The sequence below is a fragment of the Physella acuta genome, unplaced genomic scaffold (genome assembly GCF_028476545.2).
Source record: "Physella acuta isolate Inbredline_101_S28 unplaced genomic scaffold, ASM2847654v3 ptg000519l, whole genome shotgun sequence".
NCBI lineage: Eukaryota > Metazoa > Mollusca > Gastropoda > Physidae > Physella > Physella acuta.
The window spans coordinates 483,531-506,954 of NW_026732038.1; the positions used below are offsets into that span (position 1 = coordinate 483,531).

Consider the following 23,424-nt stretch of genomic DNA (forward strand, 5'->3'; position numbering starts at 1 on the left):
TTAAACACCATCTTCTTTCGTACTGGACTAGTCAGTCTTTTTTTTACTACTTTTTAGAGTACTCGATTAATTGATTTGCTCAACGGTTGGCTTATGTAGTTCAGATATCATTAATTGGTGTTTCAATAAAATGAATGAATTACAAGTTAGATCTAGATCTAAATCCAAAAGCCCCGATTCAATTGAATATCTTTTTGAAGATGTTGATGTGTTTTTTTCATTCTGTCAAACTCGAAAATTTTCCCAAGAAAAACTTGACATGATTATTGAAAAAGCATTGAAAAACGACCCAGATGCGCACAGTAAAGTTTTGAAAGAAGAAGATAAAAACAAAATACAACAGGCGAACTTGGAAAACAAACTTATGAATAAAAAAATTAAAAACAGCACAGGTGTGCTAGTTGTAGGACTGCTAGTTGTCTTCACAATTGGAATTGTATGTGCTGGTTGGGCTTTAAAAAACAGATCTATTTACGATTATGGCATAACTATTGAATCCAGAGTCAGTGCAAATGAGCTTTTTTTAGCAGGCCATGCCAATACATTTCTGTCTTGGATGCAATATATCTCAGAATACTGTGGTGTTTTTTATTGGTGGAGATTGCTTAAAAATGGTAAATAGAAGAAAATATTTCAGTAAAGTACTTGTTCCTGGTAAATCAGCATGTTATTTTCCCCCATATTACCAACTAATGTGTGCACCGTCAAAACGGCCCAGGACAAAACAGCCCCATCAATATGAATCAGTCAAATCAACCTCAGACAAAACGACCCACTCAAAATAGCCCCATCAAAAGGGCCCCAACATATTGGCTCCCGTCAAATGGACTGCTATCATATTGACTCGCGACATATAGGCTCCCGACATTTAGGCTCCCATCAAACGGTTTCCCCACAAATAGGCTCCCGACAAATAGGCTCAGGACATATTGGCTCCCGACAAAACGGCTCCTGACATAAGGGCTCGCAACATATGAGCTCCTGACATATCAGCTCCCGACAAATGGGCTCCGGACATATTGGCTCCCACAAAATGACTTCCGACATATCAGCTCCAGGTTTAATTTACAACAGTAAAAATCTGTTGCTTAAAAGTGAGCACAGAAATTTAAATGTATGATATACATGATGTTTACAGGACATTGGCATTTTGTTGTAATAACCTACAAGCATATTGCAGGTAGTAATGTACAGCTTGGACCTCTTTCCCCACTCACTAAGTTGGAGCAGCCCACAACCAACTTATTTGATGGAAGTCATACTTAGATGACCCTTAAATTTAAAACATTGTATTCATTATACTAGATAAAATAATACAAACATAAGGCTTGCTAAGCTAACTCTAAAGAGTATTGATGAAAGGGTCCCAGTGGCAGGTGTCATATTCAATGAGGATGTTTCGCCTGGATACTTAGTCTCTACGGAAACCGTATTGACAGGGGCCCTTTTGTCAGGAGCCTATTTGTTGGGAGTCGTAATGACAGGAGCTATTTTGTCTTGAGTCGTAATGACGGGGTTGTTTTGTCTGGGCCCAAAATGACGGGAGCCTATGTGATGGGGTCCATTTATCGCTGTCCCTTTTGTCTGGGCCATTTTGTCATTGGCCTATTTGACGCCACATGCACCTCATGTTATATGTATGTGTATAATTTTAATATAACATTTCTGATCAACATTTAGGCCTATTTATTTATGTATTTATGCATGATCACTTAAAGTTTTAAGCATGAACTAGAAAAAATACAGTTGTGAACATTTTATTTTTTAAATTGTATTCCAGGTGCTGATGAATGCACTGTCCCTAATCCTTTCTATTATTACACAAGATTTTACTATAGCTGTACGTCTTGTGAGAATATCACATCTGCACTAACACCTAAAGTTGGAATTGAGGCCCAACCAGTTTCCGTTAATATAGTTTTGGGGACTCAACCAATTATTTGTAAGGTATGAGCTTCTTACAGACATTACAACCTGCAAAATCCTAATATTATTTCTCATAAGAAATCTTTATTAAAATGTATCATATTTACATTTGCTTTTAAACCTCTATATCACTGTCATCAAATTGAATTTTTTAAATTTCTCTTTTATTTGTGACTTCTATCTTTTATTTTAGAAATGGGGAAGAAATGTCAGTCTTGAAGAGATGAGTGATGTCATTTCTCACAATCTGCATATTTTTAAGAGCAGCATTTACACCATGTCATGCAGTGCTAATTACATCACCAGAGTAGAAGATATAACAGATGAAAAGATAATGTCTAGAGTACAAGAGGACACACATATTCACTTATCTTGGTAGCTATATTTTTTTGTTATTATACAGATAACTGTAGCTAATTATATACTATAGTTTTTTAATGTATAAATATTAAATTGTTTAATTGTAACATTTATTTAGTCAGGGCTTTAAAAAATTATTATTTAAAGTTTAAAATTATTTATTTTAATACATTTTAAAAATATGTTTAAGGACCACAGATAGCTATATGTTGTCATATGTAATGCGACAGTTATTTCCTCGTCCTGCATTGATACCAAAAAGTGTAAACATTGGTCTAAAAAAAATACTGCTTATTGATGGAAAAAATGCTCCTTCCTATCCTCTGGTAAGTCATTCTTTTTGTTTCTGGTTGCACTAAACATTATTCCTAATGAAAAATCCACAATAGCAGTCTTTGATTAAAATAATTACAGTTCTGCTCTTAAGAAACAATGAACTATTGTTTTTAAAAAGATTTAAGCTCAGATAGAAAAGGTATGCTTGTGTGGTTTTAATAAACTTTTTAATTTGTTTTTATTAAGTTGTGGAATTAGTCAAATTTTAGCTGAAGTACTAATAATCAATACTAGAATTGATTTTAAAATAATTTATGATTACTTGTAAGTAGACAGGAAGCATAATTTCAATATTAAAGGTCAACAACATATATCTTGCATGTCTACTCACTAGCCTGTATACAAGCAAAACTCTATATGGTATGAACAAGGGGCTGGATCTAGAAAAATTGTAATTACTCCAAGAAAAGGTTGTATGCATATTTGCACTACTTTAACAGTGATTCTCAAGCCAAGTGATGTTAGTAAGTTACCAAGTTACTCTCCAGTAGTTATACTATTTTAATTCACCACATGCTGCAGTTGATAAACAGACAGATTTTTGGAAAATAGTAGTATTTAAGTAAAATCTTAACTTCACAAACATACTTTGATCTAAATTGGGAAAGGGTTAATTAATTTTCTTTTGCCACCAGTTGTTATCAATGTGGAAGTCTGGGATGTGCTTTCTTTACCTCATGGAAATCTTACAAGTTTAGCTTTTATTGGTCATTTTGATGATTCTCTATCATAAAACAAACAGGTGAAGCAATTTTAGTGATAATTTAAAATCAGTGCTCCTTTAAAGCTTACTCAGACTGGTTATAGTTATATTCTCCATATGAATGTTCAAAATTGGTTTCAAAAGTATAGAGGAATAAATAAATATATCATTAGCCCACCATTATTAAAATCAAATTATTGAATTTAACTTTAAAATTGGTTGAAATTTTTGTTTCCCACAGAAATGATGGTATCACAGTTTACAGAGATGAATCTGACATGATTGGAACTTGTCCTAAATTTCATTCCATGGAATTTGAAAGGATACAACTCTCACTAATTTCAATGAATTTAGGATGACTTAAAACAGAAATAAAAGCTCTTACAGCATCATTTACTGTAGTGATTATGGCATGTTTTTTGTTGCTTAATGCTTTGTTTAAAAAATGACCCATTTTCTAAAATTGTTCACTTAATTACACACTATACCAGTACATTGACTTTTTGGGAAAATTATAAAACATATTGCTTGTATACATTATCATATTAATAAGCAGAAATGTGTATTTTTCCAAAAATTGTACATTTTAAAAATAAATATAAAGAAGAAAGATGTAATTATAGCATTTATTGACAGAAAAAAATGGCTTTATAAATACAAACATAAAGAAACATAAATTTTATTTAAGTTTGGTAAATCTTTTCATTGCAACTGTAAGAACTGTCAGTCAGCACATTATCACATTCAAACAAGACATGTAAACAAAGTCTGGTGGTCACTGTTGGTAATGGATTGTTGTAGCTTTATTTGGTTTCTAATAATCAGTACACTTTCTCAGCTTTGAGTGTGGATTTTTTTAAGTTACATAATTTTAGGTTTCAAACCAGTGTCAGAAAATCTCACCCATGCATTTTACAAACATTTTCAATTTTTCTGGTCACTCAACATGTACAATATAATAGGTGGAACTTCAGTTCAAAGTTTTGTGTCAAAAATATAATCTGGATGAATATGTAACTAGACAATTAAGCAAATATACTATATTATATAGGTAGTTGCTTCCTCTCATTAATCACTTGCAACCAGTTGTATAATATTAGATAAAGGTCAGAGACTATGATTAAACTTGCAGACAAACATGAAGGTAAACTGGTGATAAGTTCATGTCAAGATTTACTTTAAAAACAAAAAAAAAAAAAAGGAAAACACAAATTTTCCTCTTTTCAAACTCAACAGTTTGTATGAAAACTTCATGAATAGAAGGCATGATAAAGAAATGACTTTACACAATGGAATATATTTCAACACCCACACACAGCGCACCAGTAAACATTAACTGTTTATGCTAGTATAAGTTTATATGGTACATCAAAATGTATACTTTACTATTTTATTTTTAAAAAATCTAAAAAGCTTATTAGATAGAAATGTCAATGAAACTAGTTAAGTAAATGTACACAGTAACTATTATCCCCCAAAATATTGCATTTACTAAACAATGATTTAAAAGTATGATTGGTTAAAAAAAGTGACAATTTCTTCAGTTTCTCTTAAATTTGATCATAGCTGTCACAAGCATGATCCAGTGTCTGTATATTTTTCTTGTGATGACACTCATTACATACAGCACAGATGTTTGGATAATAAATATGAGTCAATATTATTCACTGTTCATAAACATCACCATTTACACATATCTTATGAAAATAAAAATGCTATCACTTTAATACATTTATGTTTTATTAGCTTTAAAAATAGTTATTTTTATAAAGCATACATTTTTAAAAAGGCAATTATTTTATGCCTCTTCTAATGGTATCAAATAGCTTGTGGCACTGATGTAGTTGTTTTAAAGTCTATTAAGAGTATTTACCACTAGTGAAACAAAATGCATATTTAAATTAATTAAAGCAAACAAAATACTGATATTAAAAACTACTTGAAATATATTTTAATAAAACACTGCAAGAGATTCACAAAATAGAACAGTTAACCACATGATACCTTTTCTCAACAACTGAAATTATGCATCTTTTCTGAACTGATACACATACCCTATTTTAACAAATACATTGGGGAAGGAAATTTTTTTAGAAAGCCCAATGTGGCAGTCACAGCTTGAACGCTTACAGAATTCATTTGAGAAAGTGGTTTTGAAAACTGCAAAAATCACAAAGCATGGTTGAAACACACAGGTGACACCAACATAGGTAGCCTATCAAAACCATGTTCTCAAAGTTTAAAAATGTTTTTCGCATACTATCTTCAATCGAATTAAATTCCAGTTGGGTTATAATCATTTGAGACACCTTTCAAAGTAAACATTTCCTATATGACCACCTCTCATGGATTTGGCTACATTCTGTTCAAAAAGACGGCGGTTGGTCTGTAGGACTTCAGCTGCTTCTTTATTTAATGGGTCTTCTGGATTTGGCTCCTGAAAATAGAGTGTTTAATTTTATAAAACAGTTTTTATGACACAGAAAAAATCCCAACTGTTTGTATGTTTTCTATGACAAAACTAGGCCATTAATGATAACATATTCAACAAATGCTTTATGCAAATAAACCAAAATACATTAATAGTTTATAAACATGGAGTTTAAAATAAGATTAAAAGTGAACCAAGTTACATTAGAAACTTTTATTCTTCTTCATAAAGATTAAGTTACTCACCAAAAATAAATACTGCAAACCATAGACTATAGAATTAATTGTGAGAACAGGTTTCCAATCTTCCCTGGAAGAACAAATTTATTTAATATTAATTTTACTTCCAAAAATAAATTTAAAAAAACTGTAGTTTGCAAAATCAAAGTAATTTATAAATCAATGTTATTTGGTATTTAATAAATGCCTTTACCTGAGAATATTTAAACAAACATTGCCTTCAAGGTCAATGTTGGGATGATATACCATTGTTTCACATTTCACTTTGGGTGGATCATGGGGATAACCCTGACCTACTTTAAAACTAAATACAAAACGGCCACCTCTGTAGAACTCCTGAAAAAATAATGTCAATAAATAAAGGACACTCCCAGCAGTGCTCATAATCTTATGCAAAACTAAAACAACAAATCTGCTGTAGAAGTTACCTCATCGGGAGAAATGATAACTTTAAAGTTTAAAAGATCATCAGGGTCTGGGAAATCAACTTGACAAGTTTTGGGAAGATTAAGCTCATTGATATCTGAAAAGTAATCATGAAAGTTGAGTTTAAAGGGAATAAAATTTACCTTATGAATCTAAGTAGTTAAAGCTACTAATGTTGACAAGGCCTCTTTCTGTAATGTGAGGTAAAAAAAACTAAAAAATTTCTTCTGCCATTGACTGAAATTTTAAAACATCTGTCAGTGATGTATAAAATGTCTAAACAGGAGTTTCTGTAGCAAGCTTAGTAAATTTGTAGGCCTATATGGTTCATATTGATAAACTTAACATCAGGGCAGAGCAAACTTTAGGTTTCTGGTTGTTGTATTACCCATCTGTGAAAAATGTAGGCTATATGCTATTGTTAAAAGTTAGTATTAATAGTATTTAGAACCTACTAAAACATCTTAAGGATGTAAGCCCGATATATTCACTATTACTCATTTACTGTAGGTCTGTATATTTAAAAAAAGATATATTTTGGACACCACTATTATATATACCAAACTAACATCATACATTAATGTGTTAGGTCCAATATAAAAATTGTAAGTATGTTAGCAGCCTGCTACTTAAAACTCCACTAAAAAAACAAGTCTAAATCTGGTTCTTACAGGTGATGATAGATTTAATTTTATCCAACTATTAACCATTTTAGTACTTCTCACTAAATTTTCAGTTCCTGTTCAAATATGAGATGTAGGGCCTATAATATGTAGGCCTAGGTCTTACTTAGGCCTATATATTCACAGTTTATAATAGCCTAGCATATATTCACAGTTTTGGCCAGGTCTGAATAGACACAACCCTGATCTAATAGTCTAGAGAAGTCGACTCTAAGACTAGCTACAGTACAGGGCAGAGTATTAAATTAAGACAGTCGACAGTAGTATTCCCAGTCGACTGAGAAATAGTTACAACTAAGCTATTATTTATGGATGCATCTATTCGGACCCGGGTCCCAATAGCCTCGGCCGCTATTGGGACCAGCCAATAGAATTGTTAAGATTTAGTTAAACAAAAATTCTTTTAAGATACAGATTATATCTTTTCTGTTGTGATTTTTTCCTTGTAATTCTAAATGATATATTGAGATCTTGCTTTAAATACGCGATATCATTACTGACAAATGTTATGATGAGTGGGTGTCGTTAGGTCCATAATATAATTATGGCCTATGGTATAGCTTCTATGGCCGAGCGAATGTTGAGCGCGCATGTAAAAATTAGTTTTATTTTTTTCTTTTCTGTTAAACGTAATTTGATTTCATAGGATATATATATATATATATATATATATATATATATATATATATATATATATATATATAATTTGTATAAGATAGCTCATATAGGCTGCAGACTACAGCTCCCGGGCCCGTCTTCTTGAACACGAATATCTCGCATGCTTTGTAGTACGCTTTAATAGAAGCAATACGTAACATTTGAACTCACAATGCCCCCAAATCCGTTTTTCCCTCTTGCTGGGTTGGTAGGGGAGGGGGGGGGGGGGACTACGGCGACAACAAATCTCGATAAGCTAATGGTCTTGCTATGATGTATGCTTTACTATACGCCTACACTGTTCACATCTAAACCAATCTGAACTCAGTGACCCTGGCTAGACCGTGTCGGTATTTTTCTTGCGCTGACCAGAAAACGCGAGCGGGCGATCAATGGAGCAATGATGTTTTTATAGGGCCTAATTGGCGTGTTTAAAAACCTAAATCTAGAAAAAAAATATAATCTATTTTTAAAAAAAAACAATTACAAAAAGACACTTTTGCAAACAACTCAATGGAATGTTAGACTTAGATAAATACACTTTATTTCACGAAAAAACGAGAGCTTTGCTAGGTTCCGATCCCGTAACTGATCGAGAGGCGGGAGGTACGGCGTTCTCCACTCGACCACGACGTTTTACGATAATAGCTATATATTTAATGATTTTGTATATAGAACTAAATATAGGGTATTTAGTAATAGCAACACAAGAACTAACGCTAGATAATCCGCATAACTAATTATAATAAAAGACAACAAAATACGAGCAGATCCACAAGAAAAATCAAATAAACATAAAAGGTATAAATTTAATACAGGTTGTACAAGTGCTTAACGAACTTAATGCCGGGTCCCAATAGCGGCCGAGGCTATTAGGACCCGGGTCCCAATAGCGGCCGAGGCTATTAGGACCCGGGTCCCAATAGCCACTTTCATTATTTATTTGTATAACTTTAATTCCAGTTAAAAAAGAAAGCACATTAAAAAATATGTAAAATTGTTAGTTAAACCTACCAATTTTACATATTTTTACAGACTTAGGTTAGGTAAAACTCCATTTTAGCGTATTTCATTCGCCGCTTCACGTTCACCTCCGGTTGAGCGTATTTTATTATAAACACAACCAAAACACACAAAAGCGTTAGGAAAACATTGGGCTTATTTCTTTATCACACTTTATGAATTTTTGTTTTAGTTTTTGATAATTTATTTTACAGACTTAAACTTAATGACTAGGCTTTTTGATGAGAATTACAGAATGATTTTTTTTATTAAAAATGTATTAATAATAGCTAGAATACTAGTAAACTAAGCTAATTTAGCATATTTTAACTTTCTGTGCAAAGTCATTATTACTGAAAAAAATTCCAAAGTCAGGTCAGCCTGTGGCACCCTCCACTGAACTTGAAAGAAGGAAAAAAAACTTGACCCGTGACCTTCATTAAAACAGAATTTACTTATGTTTCTTTTTAACTATTAGTAAACATGTGCTTAATATTACCCAATAAGTAATAAAAATTTGACAATTAATTTTAATTACTGTTGTAAAGTGAGATAAACAGCTCAATAAACACGTGTTTTCTTGAGGGGGTGTGACCCGGGTGTGGCACATCGCATGTAACTTTTTATTTCTGTGTCTTATGACTATTTGTTCACAATCAGCATGCTATGCTTTTAAAATTGATAAAGGGTAAGTATACCAAGCTACAAAACCTAAAATCTAACTAATAATTCACACTTTCAGTTTAAAAAATAATAAAAACGATCATCAATGAAGAAAGCGTAAACATTCTATTTTTAGGTGTGACATAAAAAAACAGTCATAAACCTAGCCAAATGATTGGATTCTTGCGCGGCACACATTTTCCCGCGCCTCGTGTTCACCAAAAAAGATTATAATAAAATGGCATTATTACTTGCACGGACCACATCTCATTCCGACCATAAGTTATTACCAGTTAATTGTAATGTGTGTAAAATTGATACTTTCAAGTTTCATATACACATAGTTTGGTGTATTATACACGGGGTATTTTAGAGTTATTTGATTCGAAAGATGAGAATTATATAGAGCTACTTTCACTAAGGCGCCGCTTGCGAGACAAACAAAGAAATTAGGCCAAAAGTAGATCCGACAATTCTTAATTAATAGACTTAAATAGAAACGGATAGTTCCGATTTCTAAAATTAACGATGGCTTCGTAATCATTAGTTTTATCCCTCTACCCATTATTAGTGAAAGCGAAACTGGTCGCCATTTTTGGTAAGCGCATGAGCCGTGAGATGGCTTCAAAACAACAAACCCGGAAGCTGTGAATCGAACGGCCTACTTAATGACTTAACTAACTTATTCATGACAATTCATGTAGCATGATCATGTAGTTGTATTTGTAGGCCTAACTTGTTTTTCTTATTAAATAATTATTAATTAGGCCCTAACTGCTAGAATCTACTACTATCTACGTCATCTAGAATCTAGATCGATCTAGATTCTAGACTAGATCTAGAAATCTAAATCTACTGATCCAACGCCAACACTCACGGACCTTTCTGTATCCTCAACTGAGCAGCAGAAGCTCTCTTTCCTCGTTCGGGTGCATTTTCGCCGTCTTTCTTTTGTTGTTTAAGAGAAAACAGCTTAATCATTTTGATATATTATCAACACTGACAATAATGGTGGTGCTCTTTCAGTACTTTTTTTCACTGATGATTTAATATTCTTAGTGTTTAATATTAGGTATGACAGAAAACGGAAACAATGATCACTATCTTTTCCAATGACGGGGCTTGAAAAAAAAAAGAAGAAAATTTTACTAGAATAACTTCCGCCAACAAAGCTGTCAATGATGCTAGTTTCGAATACAGCAAGATGTAAACACCTGCTATAAATAGTAGGTGGCGCAGAGTCTAGTAATTTGTAAAACGATAGTTGTTTAGTATTTGGAGTTTATTATTCTTTATGAATATCTAGATGTATTATGATTCTATATTATTATGTTCAAAAACTGATTTCTTGTGTAGACCTTTTAGTCTGCGTTCTGATTTTTTTTAAAGAATTAGACATCTAGATTCTAGATCTATAGTCTAATCATGACTAAGGGTGAAAATATTAAAATAAGGAAAAGCTTTTTAAAAAGCCAGGCTTCCCCCTCCTCAATATGAAATAATACCTTGGCTACGACACTCATCCTCAAAAATGGAGTTTTTGTCTTTTAAACATCCATTTCTTTCTCGGGGGGGGGGGGGGGGGGGGGAATGGTGTCACACCTCTGTGGGGGGGGGGATATCTGTGACGAGGGGGAGGAGGCAGAAAGTGTGACGACATAATTTTGCACTTTAAAAAGTTTACTAAAACTTTTCTTAAGCCGTCCTTAAATAAGCCTGATCACAAGGTCTTGGTCTATGTCAACTATATTAATTGTATTACCTCTCGACCCACTGGGTTAATGGCATTAATCCTTAAAGTGGATGTGCGTAACAAGACTTGGAACAGGAGTATTAAATTGTCTTAGTTCAGTAGAATAAATAATGCTTGGATTAAATTATTGGCCAGGCTTTTCTCAGATAAATGGTAAACATGTCTATATAAAATAAGTAAAATATAATAAATGATAACTATTAGCTAAGATACATGTGAATGTCTCAATTTAAGGTGCATAATCTAAATCAACAACCAACCAGAATCTAGTGTTTTTCAGAATGTATTTGGACTTTCAGCTATTAACATTTATGTGAATAATTATATACACATGTATAAAAAAATTGTATTACAATTGCATATAATATATATGCAAGTTAGTTTTAAATGTATGCTAATTTAATGTGATAATGATAATACATTTTCACCTTTAGTCTACTGAGTTAAATATGAAAATATACAAAGTTATGAATAACATTAAATACAACTCAATGCTGCAAGTAAAATTTTCTCATTTATCAAAATTAATTAGATTTTTTTTTTAAGTTGGAAGATCATTAACATTAGTATAAAGAAGATATTGTTTTACAAAGTATTTCCACTTACTAGTAAATCAGAAGAGATTACTAGCATCATCAGAAATATTTGACATAAATTTCATGGCTTTTTTGTGTTCCCAAATATCTAAACATAACAAACATAATGATTGAAATTAAAAATACACAAAATATACAGAAAAATGATGAATTCATATAAATAAAACTCACATTTAAGACTAAAAGCAGTATACCATCAAAAACTTGTACAAATTCAACAAATAAAATACATAATCAGATAAAATAGTGTTTCATTTGATTTTCCCAGAAGAGCTCCAAGTCCTGACTTCTAATGAGCTTAATATTAGGCCTACTTTTGAGCTTGAGCCCTTTGGTCCCATCACTATAGTGATATTAAGCATCTGTTAAAACATCAAAGACCTGATTATAATATTAGTGTAAAGAGCATGAAAAAATAAAACCCCATAGTTGGTCATGTATTTAAAAACCTTTTCAGACACATAAAGTACAAATTATATTCCTCATTGAAAAATCAGGTGATAAATAAAAAATATCTTTTGTCTTTTTTTTTTTGGTAGATAAAAACACATTTGTAACAAGAATTAAAACAAAAAATAAGCAAACAAAGACTTCTAACTTATTTGTTATTCAACTCAAGTAAACCACAAGAAGTCATAAGTATGTACAAAAATCTTAAACTGTTAAGTATTTGTGTTAGCATATTCATATCAATCCTACACATTTAACTAAGCTACATACTTGTCTATAATTTTTTTAATGATTTTTTTTGTTCTATTGTGGGATTAAACAGTAAACGCAACCCTTTTTAGTCAGTCAGTATGAGTCATAAATTAATAAATTCAATCAGCAGTCACAACCTTACAGAACATTCTTATCATAGAAATAACTTTTTTCAACAAAATTATTACTCTAAACCAATTTTAAACCTTTTATCTTAATTTGCTTAAAAATTAAAAGAATAAGTTTACAGTGAATGAAACAAATTAAAATTGTTGTAATTAGATTTAGAAAAATGAGTTATTGATTTTTAGAATGTTTTAAAATTTTGAGGTAAAAATGTTCTTTTTAAGCAAATGCTTTGGGCCGAACTAAGAAATAACAATGTTATTAAATAAACATTGGAATATGAGAAAGAAAAATTAGCGCTGATTAAAATTTTTCTAATGGATTAAAAATTGTACATAAGAAAAATGTTCACAAGTTAAAAATGTCACCCATATATAAGTATTTTATGTCACAGACACCAGGACAAAACCAGTAAAAAGTTATTAGTGTAAAAATGTTCACCCAGTTCATCACAGATGAAAACATACAGCAAAACATTAAGATAATAAGTTACAACAATTTTAGCCTATTTTATGTGTGTGGCTATTGTGATCTGGAAGGCATCAGGGTTAAATCATTTTCACAAAATGTTTTAAATAGAATCAAAAGAACAAACTTTGAACACACAGATATTGTTTATCACACAATTTGCTTTGTTTTAAATATTAAATGCTTCTACGATTGAATAAATGTTTTCTTATTCAGATACCAATAATTTATTCAAATGAGTAAATTATTAAAGTCAAATATAACAGTAATTTGATAAAAGTACTACTTGATCCATTATTATCTTATAATGTGTAATCATCTAAAATAACATTTTAAACATTTCTGTATGAAAGACACCACTGCCTGTAAAATGAAAACTTATATACCTAATCAGAGTTTATCAAACATTGCTAATCTTATGGCAAGTGGTGAAAATGATAGTTAAAAGGTCTGTTTAAAAAAAATTAACCATGTTTGTTGAACAGAAAACAAAATGTAATGTAAATAAACTTTACATGTGAAACAGTGTACATTTTGCAACACCATTAGATTTGTTTAAAGACTGAAAATTGCAAAACCCAACACCTACAAATAAATAGGGTAACCTAAAATTGTTTAACAGACATGAATCAGGTTTTAGGAGATATGTTTTGAAATTCTCTAAATAATACTGTCAAAAAATATTCCTATCACAAACCATAATTTTTACTGAATAACTGCTAAACATTTACCCTGAAATTGTTTTCAAACACATATTTATTAGCAAAGAAAATTGTTTTCCTTATTAAAACAATAATTACATTACTGAACTTGTTTTCTGATATATAAAATTCTGAAAATTTCATTAGATTATTTATACTATTATCAGGCACAATTCAAATACATCACTAATGATAATCATACATTATTTTTTGTAATCATCACTTGCCAGAGGCTGCAACTGACATTTTAAGCAAAAAACTTGACTCAACACCACTGATCTAAACATTTATCTAAGATCATCTTATTGTTATAAAATATAATGCTAAGTGGGCATCTAATACCCTAATATGTATGTAAGTGTAAGGTAGATAGCAACACTTAAACATAACACAAATGCATTAATTGTTAAAATTTTAAAATGCTTAGTTAATTAAATAGACGTGTGTAACACATTAATAAAACTGGTTTTGTAGGAATATATTTTATACAGAGATTCTTAGCAAAGGTATGTTTAAAAATAATGAAAACTAAACTAATTGACTAATCCAATAATGGATGCTTCATTCAAGTCAATAAAACTTGATACAGTTAGTAAAAACAGTGGTAACAATACCAAAACAATCTTTCTGGACAGAAATGATACTGTGGGTGCAGTTAACGTCGTGGAGTATTACAAGAGGTTACCAGTAACATGACTAGGAATAAATTACTTAATCTCACATTAAAAGCAGTGTAAACTTAAAAGAAATATTACTTAAACAATTCTTAAAATGTTGAAGAACAACAACATATATTTAAAATAATAAAAGTAAAGACTTTTAGCTTGAATCAGACAGGGAACCTGGTAAGCCTCAAAACAGTGTAAGAAAATGTTATTCCACAGATAAATATTTTAATGCTCTGATTCCATATTTCTTGGAAAGATCTCTCTGGAATTCTCCTTTAAGCACCTTTAAACATCTGAAAATAGATATTTAAGTTGCACCCACTGATACATTTTTTCAATATGCTGAAATGTAACAACTAATAGCATTAACATTAAACATTTTATATCGAAGACTAATATTTTGGGAACAGTCAATCTACTTATCAATATTTGGAAAACATTTTCAAAATGTAGCCTTAAGTTACTTTGCAAAAAATACAGGCAACATCTTTATAGACTTTAAGAAGGCATTTGACAGCACATGGCATGCTACACTGTGGGCTACAATGCACAAATACAACAGACTTTGTAAAGAATTTGTACGAGAGAGCAACCAGCTCAGTAGTTTTCAACAACACAGGTGATTGGTTTAGAACTATGGTTAATGCTAAATAAGGCTGCTTGATCTCTCCCATACTTATCAACATCTTGATCTACAAGGTAAGGATTATGGCTGACACATTGGAATCATTGCAGACAGATTATTATCAATTTATTCTTTGCTGATGCCATTGTAGGCAGTGAAAGCAATTTGATAGAATTAGTAGACCAGTTAGAGGGAACAAATCATCTGGCATGAAAATCAGCATAGGGTCATGACAAACAACTAAAATGACAAATATACTGATAAGAAGGTCCATGTCTTCAAGTATCTTAGTGCCATCTTATCTTATGATGGAACCAAGCAAAAAGTGCTTGCAAGAATTGCCCAAATGACAATAGCACTTAGCAAGTTAAGGAGCATTTGGTGGACAGAAAGACTTCTCTTGGCCCTTATGTCAAACTTATGCATGAGTAACTAGTCATGTCCATCTACTTTTATGAATGCGAGATAAGGACATGTAATGCAGACCTCCAGAGGTGGATCCAGATCCTATAAATGAGCTGTTTGCACAGACTTTTAGGGATCTCAAGCACTCACACAGGTCATATAATTATAACAGATGAAGAGGTCAGAGGAAGAATCACACATTGATTCACTCAGTGATTGGTCCTTTGAGAACTTAACAATTATCATCAAAAGAAAGAAACAGTGACACCATCCACTGATCTATCAAAGCTAATTATACTGGGCACTGTGCTAGGGGAAGAAGATGGGGGATGGCGATATCAGGGAATTGACTGGCCTGCCTGTAGCAGAATTACTAAAAGTAGTAAAAGCAGAAGAGATGGCAAAAATCATTTAAAACTCAACAGTTGTACCCCAATGATTGGCTGATTGATCAGCTTTCAACAAAAGAGAAACAAATTGTAACAATTTGAATATTTTACTAGCAGTTTTAAAAAACTAGCTCACTTTTAATAAAAAGTTAAGTTACGTTTGGATATTAATTTTGCACTTGGTTTTTTAAAAAAAAAAAAACAGTTTTTTTTATTACTTACTTTCTATACAAAGAACTCGACCTAAATTTGGCAATGTCAAAACTTGGAGCATGAGGCATGTGAATGATAAATGCATTTGGTAACACAACAAATTCATATCTGCAATAAGAAACAATACACCTTACAGACTGCATATAAGTTGGCACTCATATTTTGGCTGACAAAATAAGGTTTTTATTTAACTTTAAAATTTGTATGCTAATACTATTGATACATTTTAAAAGAGGGAAACAAGATTAATGGAGTCAAATAAAACTAACCCTTGAGCATCCAGTTCCATAATGTGAGACACCTTATTCCAACCAAAGCCCAGGAACCTCTGATCATACATTGGAATGTCTTTTCTTACCACTACATATGGTTCAAAATCTTGTTTCCACGACACCTAAACAGATACAAATACAAACTTAATATAACAAAAAATGAATAACTTTTAAGAAAAGTGTGTAAATATGTAATAAAAACTGAAGTATAAACTTTTTGCTTACAGTGTAGGGTGTGGTAGCTGTTCTCCATTTAGCAAAATTGGTTGGTTCATGGCCTTTTGGCCAAACATGATACCTAAAACAGAAAGAAGTTGTAAGTTAGACTACATTACAAGTATGTTTTTATTTTATTTTAATAATCAAATAATTTTCTAAATCTATATGAACCTGAATGTAAACAAAGTCCCCATATCCAACATAGATAAAAGTTCAGTTTTGGACTTGGGAAACTGTAGGCGATAACGCTGTGTCTCAAAAGCTGGAATCACCAAGGCCTGGAGGAAAATTAAAAAATCAAAGTAATAACTAAACACTTTTTTTTAATATAATGTGTAAAAGCTTGACAAATTAAATTTGATAGCTTCAAATCTTAAATTTGAAATAAAAAATATGATGATAGTAAAATAAACAAACTTTGTTTAGACCCAAATTTAAAAAAAAAAATCACATCATCAGTCATCTTTTAGAATATTTTATACCTTTTTCTGAGAGTTAAGATCTGCCATAGGAATAGCTTTCTTCAAATACTCATACAGTCCATACATTGGTAAAAAGTCAATGTCAGAGAGAAACATGTACGGTGTTTTAACTTGTGACATGGCAACATTACGCAAATAATTCACAGGGTAGAATTGCTGAGGAAATATTCAATACAGATGCATTAGGTTATTCAATTTTCTTGGTAAAACATTGAATGGAAAAGAGCTATCCCTCCAGTAAACTAGGATATCGACTGTAAATCACGTTCCGTCTAGTAATCTTTCACAGAAATAACTGGAAAAATATCTTTAAAAAAACTCACTCCTTCTCTATAGACTATATGATAACCTATGTTCTTGCGTGACATTATAGTTTCTGAGCCCATGGCATAGCGTAGAAACTGTTGGGCTTCAGCATCTGACATATAGAGTGCAATAGCTATTGGCCCCTCCCAGTGTTTACAGATCATTTCAAGCATCTGAGGAAAATTATTTAATTGAAATAAAAAGGGCTAAAAGTAATAAGTTTGAAATATGTCCATTACAAAATACAGTACAAATTTCTAACAAATATTGAAATTGTAAACAAGTTTAAAATTTCAGGTTTTAAGAATTAATATTGTTTAGGGGGGGTATAGGCACCTGTAATCTATCCATAGAAAGTTGTAAAACTAGAGTGACATCATCCTCACTGATGCTGCTTGTCTCTTTGTAATCCAAGTAATAAAGATGGGTGCGATGAACCAGTTCCCGCTCTGATCGAAAGTCATAGCAGTCATCATCCTCAAGGCGATCACTTGACTTAAAATAAACAACAAAAAATAAAATCAATTTTGCCTCTACTACATTAACTTCTACATTAAAAGTATTACCTTGTTCCATGAGCTTAACTATATATAATGTATAATACTGAGTGGTTTAGTCATTTGTAAATTAGTAAATCTAAAAAATACTGTAATTCAATTATTAAAATACAATTTAAGTAGTCATGCTTAAGAATAAATTTTTAAACTGACCACAACATCCTGGGTCTGATTTGATGTACCATTTGAACAACCAAACAACTCTTTCCTCAGTAAATTCCCATCATATTCAAGGAATGTAAGGTACATGTTGCGGAAAAACTCCACATGTTTGTTTTTAACTTTTAATTTCATGGGTGAATTCCAGTGGATAATCTGATCACAAATAAGCAAAAGGTTTATAGTTTTAATATCTATAGTTTAAACCTACTTGATAGATTTGTAAGGATATAATCAACTGGAAAACAATGTGTCTGGAACACACAAAATAGAAAAATAAAATGAAATAGACTAAAAACTCACTTTAAGATCTGAAGCTTCACTGTAACACTGTTCACTCTGTGTGTTCATACTCAGCTGAACATTCCACTGACAAGGTAATCTATAAACTAAATAGTCATGTTGCTTGATAACTGCATTAAAAATATCCTAAAAAGATGAGAAATTTTTTTTTTTATTTATTTTTTTTTTTTTTACATATACAAACATTTATAAAAAATAAAAACATGTGATGTGAAACATTTTGCCAATTAGGGTACAGAATTATTAATACAAGTTTAAATGTAAATTTTAATCTTCAATTCATAGGAATAATTAATGTACACTATGGTTTGTTTGATTTTACAATCCAGACGAAAAAAATTTCAATTGAAATCCTATGTAAAATTGATTTTCTAAATGTGAGCTTAACCACAAGGTTGATTTAGATTTAGCTTAAATTATTGTACTACTCTATAAAAAAAATAGTGTTATATGCTCAGTGTTTCTTCCCGACCTTTTTCTCCGGGGGGAGGGGCACTTGAAATTTCCGGGGGGGGGGGGGGGGTAGACTTTCTTCAGGGGGGCGGACACTATTAAAAGTATATATTTTCTATATAAATTATATAAATTTCATTTCGTGGGGCTTTCTCTGTGTGCTAAAAGCTACCTGATCAGCTAGTGAAACTGAAAGTATGCTCATCAATTCTTTCTCTGCAATTAATCTCCACATCTGCATCCACCCTATCTCACGTAACATTTTCAAATCTAGAAGAATAACACCTGTGTTGAATCCTCTTCCCTAATACAATGGAAAAATGTTATCAAATATTAATGATCTTAATCTTTTGATATTATATACACAAAAGTATAACTTACAAATTAATAAGGAATAAAAAAGAATAATTATATCCAAATTTTTAACACAATAAATTAAGAGATACATGTAATTCATGTGCTTAATGGACAAAATAAAAACATGAACAGAATTCATTTAGATTTAAGAAAAAATTTTGATGTATAAAAAATCCTATTCAACACTCATTTTATAAGTAAATATATAATTTAAAATAATATAGCTTGCCAATGCTGGCCAAGGGCGATGATTTTTCCATAACTTTCCCAAGTACCAATCACTTTGATTTTCAACAAGACCAATTGCCTGTATTTGATAGAGTTAAATGAAAATTATTTAAAATATGAAAATAAATAGGTGTAAATAATATTAAACAACATAATTAAAAATAATATAAAAACATAGAAACTTTTATTTTCTTAAAATTATATAACCCAAATTCAAATAAAGTAAATCTGTTTACCACATATATCATTCAAAAGTTTATGCTATTCATTATTTTAAATAAAAGTAAGCAAAAACAACATTTGAGATGAGCAAAGTTGTGCACTAAATCCATTATGACTATTTAGAACAAATTTTATGCACACCTGTTTACCCCTGAGGACTCTAAATATCTTCCACAACTCAGCTATATCTGTGGCAAATGTAACATCAGTATCTAAAACTATGACCTGAAAGTATAAGCATTTGTCTTCGATAAGTTACTTGTTCCTTCTTAATAAAACATGATAAAAACATTCAAAAGAATGAAATGTTACATTACCTTTGAATTAAAAAAAACAACTTGTTCTTACCTTATTCATAGAAGCTGGCAAGGTTTTAGGGAGCGTGAGTTTCATAAGACCATAAACGCCAGAGTAGTGCCGGTTAGGTATCCAGGAAATGTCAGGCTTGAAAATTAAAATTTAAAACGTGAAATATAATTTGTTTGAAAAAGTAGTAGAAGTTAATAGTAAATGTAAATTTCCACCCTCAGATCAGTATCAGTTTATTTAATTAGGTAACCGTAATTATTTTTTGAAAAATAATTGATAGCAAAATAATTGAAGAATAAACTGCCTTTACCTTTACAGAGTCTGCAGGATAAAAACTCACTTGTACTGTGGATACAAATGGGTTTGTTTTATTTTGTTGATTTATATTTCACAGACAGAATCAAAGACAACTATTATGTTCAGGTTCAAGTTAAGTCTCACCTTCTGCAATACTCCATGTCTGAAATAATTTTCTTAGTATTATCTCAGCCACATCATCGGACAAAAAATGAAAATGTAATGGGTTCCTCCGATAAAATAAAACTGATTTAATTAAAGTCACAACATCTCTTGTTGAGTTATGGCCAGCACACACAATGGCCACATGAATAACCTGTATGAAAAAAATGGGGGAAAAAAGGAATTCAGAATTATATTATATATAAATTATAAATCTTTTTAAATGTATTTTGTTCTCTATTCAAAATTTTTTTAAAATTCTGAATGAAAAACATTACCTCACATTTAGGAACATCTGGTTCAGCATTGACACATTTAATTTTACCAGAATTTGTTGAATCATTTGTGGCAGCTAAAGTCATCTGAAGTCTGAGTAATTGATTTTGATTTTGGCTGAATAAAAAGCAAAATATAAATAAAATTGAAGAAAATATTGCACATATTATATTATAAGAAAGTCACTTTAATAATAACCCCGGAAAGCAAATTAAACAACAAAATATACCTCAACTGTTTACGTAGCATCACATTTTGTTCCTCTACCTCATGAACTCTTTCTAGAAATTTCATCTCTACTGGGCTAACAAGCAATTTTTCTCTGTATGATGATGAATATACATCTGGAGAAAATATTAGATCATGGACATATTTACTCAGTATTATTACCTTAAGAGTGGTATTTAAAAATTACAAAAATCATTATGGCAAACAATTTTCTATACAAAAATAATAAAAATGAAGTGATTGCTAAATCTATTGTCAGACGTAGCTAATATTTGGAACGAGCCGGCCCGCGGCACATCATACGCCGCTATTTAGTTGTTGTTTTTTCTACTTTTCAGTAATTCATAATTTGAGAATTTGACGGTACCAATGCTGCCACTGAAAATATTTCTTTAAAACACTATAAGTCGCACGTTAAGGACCATAACCCCCCCGTCCCGTCACCCCTCCCCCCTACGTTTAAAATCGCTTCAAACTAAATTATCTGCCCCTAATAGTCGTCACTAGACCCGACTCTGTTTATAAACATTTAGAGTGAACACAGCTCACTAAGACCATGTAGGGGTGGGGGTGGTAGGGAGCACGTTTACAGCTTGCTTTCTAGCGTCTCCCAGAAGAGAATTATATATATATAGATTTTTGTATTTTGTGACTTACTTTCTTCATTAGCCAGCATGTACAACATGAAGGTAACAGGAAACGCACCTAACACTAATATAGCTATAAGAACTTTCTTCCTTGGCCGAAACATCTGAAAAAGCATTTAAAGATTCAAAACCTTAGCTCTACATGTTTGATTCATAAGCTTTAAAGACTAAATATTTTTTTAAATTCTGAGGAGCTTACAGATGATTTACTCTGAAACTACAGTCTCCGCAAACATAAGCTATCCAATAGATTTATTGTTGAGAAGACAAAGCATACCTTTTGATTCATTGTTTTTCAGCTGTCAGTTAGGGACATCATTAAAATCTCAAAATTGCTCCAATTGAGAATATCCTTTGTTGTGAGTTCTATAAACATGAATAAGCTTACTATACAAGTAATATAGATTTAAAAAATTAAGTAATGTCATAAAAGAGTAAAAGAAAAATAGTAGTTTGGGTCAAGATCAGGCAGACAAATTATTTTAGTACAGCAATACCAGCAACATTTAAAACTGAATGTGTCATTTTAAAGCTAAGTAAATATTCTGATCCTAATCCTACCCTTGTAACTGCAATAGACTATCCCCCTGCCCTATAGGCCTATACTAACAGGCTGGACTAAGATTTGCTAAAACTTATGCATATTGCCATGCCCGATGCCTATAGGCCTAATTTAGTAATTACTAATTAGATCTAGATCTAGTATTAATTAATAATTACATTAGACATCAATTTTTAACTCACAGCAATAGGCTAGGTAGGTAAATAGGGTAATCTATCGTTTTGGGTACGTAAAATCGCCCGCGGCTAGTAATGTACGAAAAAGTTACCTCATTGTCAAGGCTTTTAAAAGTATATTTTCATATATTTGTGTCAAATATTATAGAAATGAATAATAAACCTAAATCAATAGCTAAGTATATCAATATAGGCAAGAAATTAACTTTTAACAGCAGTGTTTGTGAGCAGGATTTCCTATATACTATATAAACAGCAGCCATTTGTAAAATAGAGTTGCCTTCCCCTGAATCTCCCGCTATAAGTTAACGTAGAAAGAACTTAAACAAGATGGCTGCTATAGTAAATGAGCATGGTTGCATCTGTTGGAAACATCGCTCGTCTTCATTTATTACTGAAAAGTTTTAATTCAATTGTTTGAAAACAGGTACATAAATGAAACAAGGAAACATTTCTGTATTTTTCAAAACATAAATCCTCCTCAAAATGTGAAATAATTATTAAAATTTAAGGAGTCACCTGTTTTTCACATTACTAGTCGCGGGCGATTTTACGTACCTAAAACGATAGATTACCGTAAATAGTAACATTAGAGATTATTATCTTGAGATTTAAAAAAAAATGTCTGTTAGTGTTATATAATTTATAGTATAATATATATATATAGTGTTATTGCATCTGATGAAAACATTGCTAGTCTTTATTTTTTACTGAAAAGTGTTAGCCTAATAATAATTTGTAACTTTCAAAAATATAATTTATAAATCCTCCTAAAAATGTGAAGGGTGATCTATTTGGTTTTTGGTTAGATCCCTAGAAACTAGTCTAGATTTCTAGATCTAGATCTATATCTATTCCACAACCGATAGGCTTACCTTCGACAGCAGAAAACAGATAAGAACCAAGGTCTATAACTCAACATTACATTTAGAAGAGTTAAGAGTGACCTTTCTTAATTTTATTAAAGTTTCAGACTTTTGTTAAACCTACATTTAAATTTATAACAAAATCTTTACACGTGAATTTAATTTTAATAATAGGTCTAATTTGAAGCGATTGTAGGTGTATTATTATAATTATTTCTCATAATTTGAGCAAATATATAGATCTATAAACTATATAGATATAGATCTAGAT

At 31.2% G+C, this 23,424-nt stretch overlaps 3 protein-coding genes across 4 annotated transcripts; 1 reads left to right on the plus strand and 2 right to left on the minus strand.

Moving 5' to 3' along the window:
* LOC131945027 (uncharacterized) lies at positions 1-3,860 on the plus strand. The gene is made up of 8 exons (XM_059305993.1): positions 1-30; positions 249-614; positions 1,781-1,947; positions 2,120-2,301; positions 2,477-2,612; positions 2,957-3,086; positions 3,258-3,364; positions 3,567-3,860. Exons 2-7 carry the CDS (start codon positions 260-262, stop codon positions 3,353-3,355), a joined length of 1,068 nt encoding a protein of 355 aa, XP_059161976.1. The 5' UTR covers positions 1-30; positions 249-259; the 3' UTR covers positions 3,356-3,364; positions 3,567-3,860.
* A 77-nt stretch (positions 3,861-3,937) lies between these two features.
* Positions 3,938-10,554, minus strand: LOC131945030 (NEDD8-conjugating enzyme Ubc12). Its single transcript, XM_059306002.1, has 5 exons — positions 10,308-10,554; positions 6,424-6,518; positions 6,189-6,331; positions 6,002-6,065; positions 3,938-5,762 (listed from the first exon to the last, which is right to left on the minus strand). Exons 1-5 carry the CDS (start codon positions 10,405-10,407, stop codon positions 5,622-5,624), a joined length of 543 nt encoding a protein of 180 aa, XP_059161985.1. The 5' UTR covers positions 10,408-10,554; the 3' UTR covers positions 3,938-5,621.
* A 916-nt stretch (positions 10,555-11,470) lies between these two features.
* Positions 11,471-23,245, minus strand: LOC131945023 (xylosyl- and glucuronyltransferase LARGE1). Of its 2 annotated transcripts, XM_059305979.1 has the most exons (21): positions 23,163-23,245; positions 21,827-21,884; positions 21,560-21,653; positions 20,904-21,018; positions 20,677-20,791; positions 20,381-20,552; positions 20,250-20,284; positions 19,979-20,074; positions 19,772-19,855; positions 19,410-19,487; positions 18,996-19,127; positions 18,371-18,496; positions 18,062-18,223; positions 17,688-17,846; positions 17,369-17,524; positions 17,046-17,201; positions 16,735-16,841; positions 16,570-16,642; positions 16,342-16,466; positions 16,082-16,180; positions 11,471-14,733 (listed from the first exon to the last, which is right to left on the minus strand). In XM_059305979.1, the coding sequence occupies exons 2-21, from the start codon at positions 21,836-21,838 to the stop codon at positions 14,646-14,648; spliced, it is 2,184 nt and encodes a 727-aa protein (XP_059161962.1). In that variant the 5' UTR covers positions 21,839-21,884; positions 23,163-23,245; the 3' UTR covers positions 11,471-14,645. The 2 variants fall into 2 exon arrangements, with proteins under 2 accessions (XP_059161962.1, XP_059161963.1); XM_059305980.1 differs by lacking the exon at positions 23,163-23,245 and having other exon boundaries at positions 21,827-21,949.
* Between the last annotated feature and the right edge of the window lie 179 nt (positions 23,246-23,424).